The 2,143-nt window shown below is 42.0% G+C and overlaps 1 protein-coding gene across 1 annotated transcript; it reads right to left on the reverse strand.

The window, feature by feature from the left end:
* Positions 1-292: 292 nt before the first annotated feature.
* LOC149155594 (DNA replication licensing factor MCM5-like) lies at positions 293-1,162 on the reverse strand. Its single transcript, XM_089445958.1, has 3 exons — positions 1,009-1,162; positions 747-848; positions 293-408 (listed from the first exon to the last, which is right to left on the reverse strand). The coding sequence occupies exons 1-3, from the start codon at positions 1,075-1,077 to the stop codon at positions 325-327; spliced, it is 255 nt and encodes an 84-aa protein (XP_089302084.1). The 5' UTR covers positions 1,078-1,162; the 3' UTR covers positions 293-324.
* Positions 1,163-2,143: the final 981 nt, after the last annotated feature.

The following is a 2,143-nucleotide window of genomic DNA, read 5'->3' on the forward strand; positions in this document are numbered from 1 at the left end:
ATATTTGGGAGGTGTGGGGAGTTTGTGGACTGGTGGAGGAGAAGAGGGGTGGGGTTTTCCTGTGGGAGCTGGAATGTAGGGAACCCTTGTAAGAGTCGGAGGAGGGACCTCGTAAGCATGACTTGATTTGGGAGGAGGGACCTCGTAAGCATGACTTTACCACGATATTTATCATAATAAAACTGCCTCTTGTGTCGAGACCATTATAGAAAAGCCTTTTGGAAGGATGCTTGTTGAAGAAAATAAACTTTACACAAAACTGGCACTGCCTAGCCGCGGCCCTCTGTTAGGGTCCTAACAGTATCAGATCACTCATCTTTAACTTTACACTTTGCGAACTATGACACGCCTTTCTCTCTTGTATTCCACTTCATCCCTTTGATGCATGATAAGGAGAGCTCTTCGAACCTGAAATGAACAAATCAGCCCACTTGGTGAAAACCATGGCTATGATATCATTACTTCAGAGAAGCTGTAAACAACCTATCATATCATTACTTAAGAGAGGCTGTAAACAACATCATTAGCAAGGTTCTATAGGTGACGAAAGCCATTTCTCCCCGTGATATACATTGCCTGTTGCGCAAACTACCCATAAAATGATCTACGGGTAAGCAATATAACTTCAATATTGAGCTAGCTAACAAAACTAATTATAGAAGTAACATGTACTAACATTGGAAAATTATAATAATAAAATAGTCACTGCCGAAACTCAGCAATATAATGAGTGTTGTAATTCTTACAGTTGATTCATTCAACCCCATTCTGACCATATCATCAATCAGACGCCTCTCAGATACGTTGATGCCGATTCCCATCCGTCTCTTTATCTGTGTCTCAACTTGCTGTTACAATCATGTGGCACTAGTATGAGCAACCATCAATTTTCTTTCTGTTGCAAATCAAAGACCATGACATAGTTCGCAAGCATAGCAGGCTTTTGGTTTGAAGAAAGAATCCACAAATATAGCTGTTCTTACTAGCTAGATTAGATGAGACGCGTACCTGAATTTCACTTCTCATTTCTGGTGTCAAACTTATTTGTTCAGCAATGCCAGAGCGTGCAGCATCCATAGTAGAAACATTGAAAAGCCTCAAAGCTTCTGTGACATGTTCCTCTGTTGCTACAGTTGACCTGCATTAAAAACAATATTTTCAATTTTTCAGATGCAATCTGACTAAGGAAATCGATTGACTTTGATTAACAATAATGCATACATTGAAAAATTACAAAATAATGCTGGGACTGTTGGAGAGGTAAATCCCCTCTACGGATAGAGGCGATCCCTACTAGCCCAGCAGGGGTCTAGCAACAATCACACAATGCTGCTACGCATGTTCCTAATTACAATTAAACAAGAGGTAAAGAGCACCTACTTGGATTCCTGCGCTGTCGTTTGACGAAGAGATGTTGCCTTCGCTCCTCCGCTTCGGCTGGTCACAATCCTCCGCGATCTCTGCGAATAGATACCTGCACACACGAAGGGGAAACAAACACAAGCGTGAAATCTAGTAAAAGCAACCATACATCAGTCAGAAAAGATGTAATTCACATTTAACCATTGCATAGACAAATGAGAATGGAACAATAATAGCAGTCATCTATTATTAATCAGAATAGAGAAGAGTACAACCAAATGTTCTGACGTCGGTAACCTTCTCAGGAGGGGCCAGTCAGCATGTATCTCAAGCATTCACCTTTGAGGATGATTCTCCCAAGACAAACAACTCTCTCTCTCACACAAATAACACAAAACAACCTTCCCTAAGCAATCAATCACTTCCACACCTAGCACACCAAACCTATAGCAGCAATCTGAGCACTACAAGCTCTGTACAATCCAAGCTATTCCAAGCTAAGTCTAACTAGCTGCTCATGGTAATGGTGAGAGTTTATATAGGAGAAGGAGCCTCCTAAAAGGGTGGAAGGATGAGCTTATCCTTGAGGGAAATGGTTGCAAAGGGTCGAACATACATGCCATAGAAGGGAGTCGACATTCACAAAGCTAACAACCAAGCCTGGAGTTATCTGGAAGGCTGGTTGTTTGAACAAATTCGCCCAAACTGGATCAGCGCGGATTATGAGGCAACTGACGCGATGTCGCCGCGTTCACATAACTAGGACAGTCATGTCAGCGCG

Source organism: Pinus tabuliformis, chromosome 9 (genome assembly GCF_031772625.1).
Source record: "Pinus tabuliformis cultivar Carrire ecotype Pingquan chromosome 9, CPIR1, whole genome shotgun sequence".
NCBI lineage: Eukaryota > Viridiplantae > Streptophyta > Pinopsida > Pinales > Pinaceae > Pinus > Pinus tabuliformis.

Excerpts from the sequence above, each read along its gene's own strand:
- LOC149155594 (XM_089445958.1), bottom strand. The coding sequence starts at position 1,077 with ATGGATGCTGCACGCTCTGGCATTGCTGAACAAATAAGTTTGACACCA. Across the intron at positions 849-1,008 it reads AAATGAGAAGTGAAATTCAG|CAAGTTGAGACACAGATAAA; the intron begins GTACGCGTCTCA and ends TGATTGTAACAG. Across the intron at positions 409-746 it reads TGGGGTTGAATGAATCAACT|GTTCGAAGAGCTCTCCTTAT; the intron begins GTAAGAATTACA and ends TGTTCATTTCAG.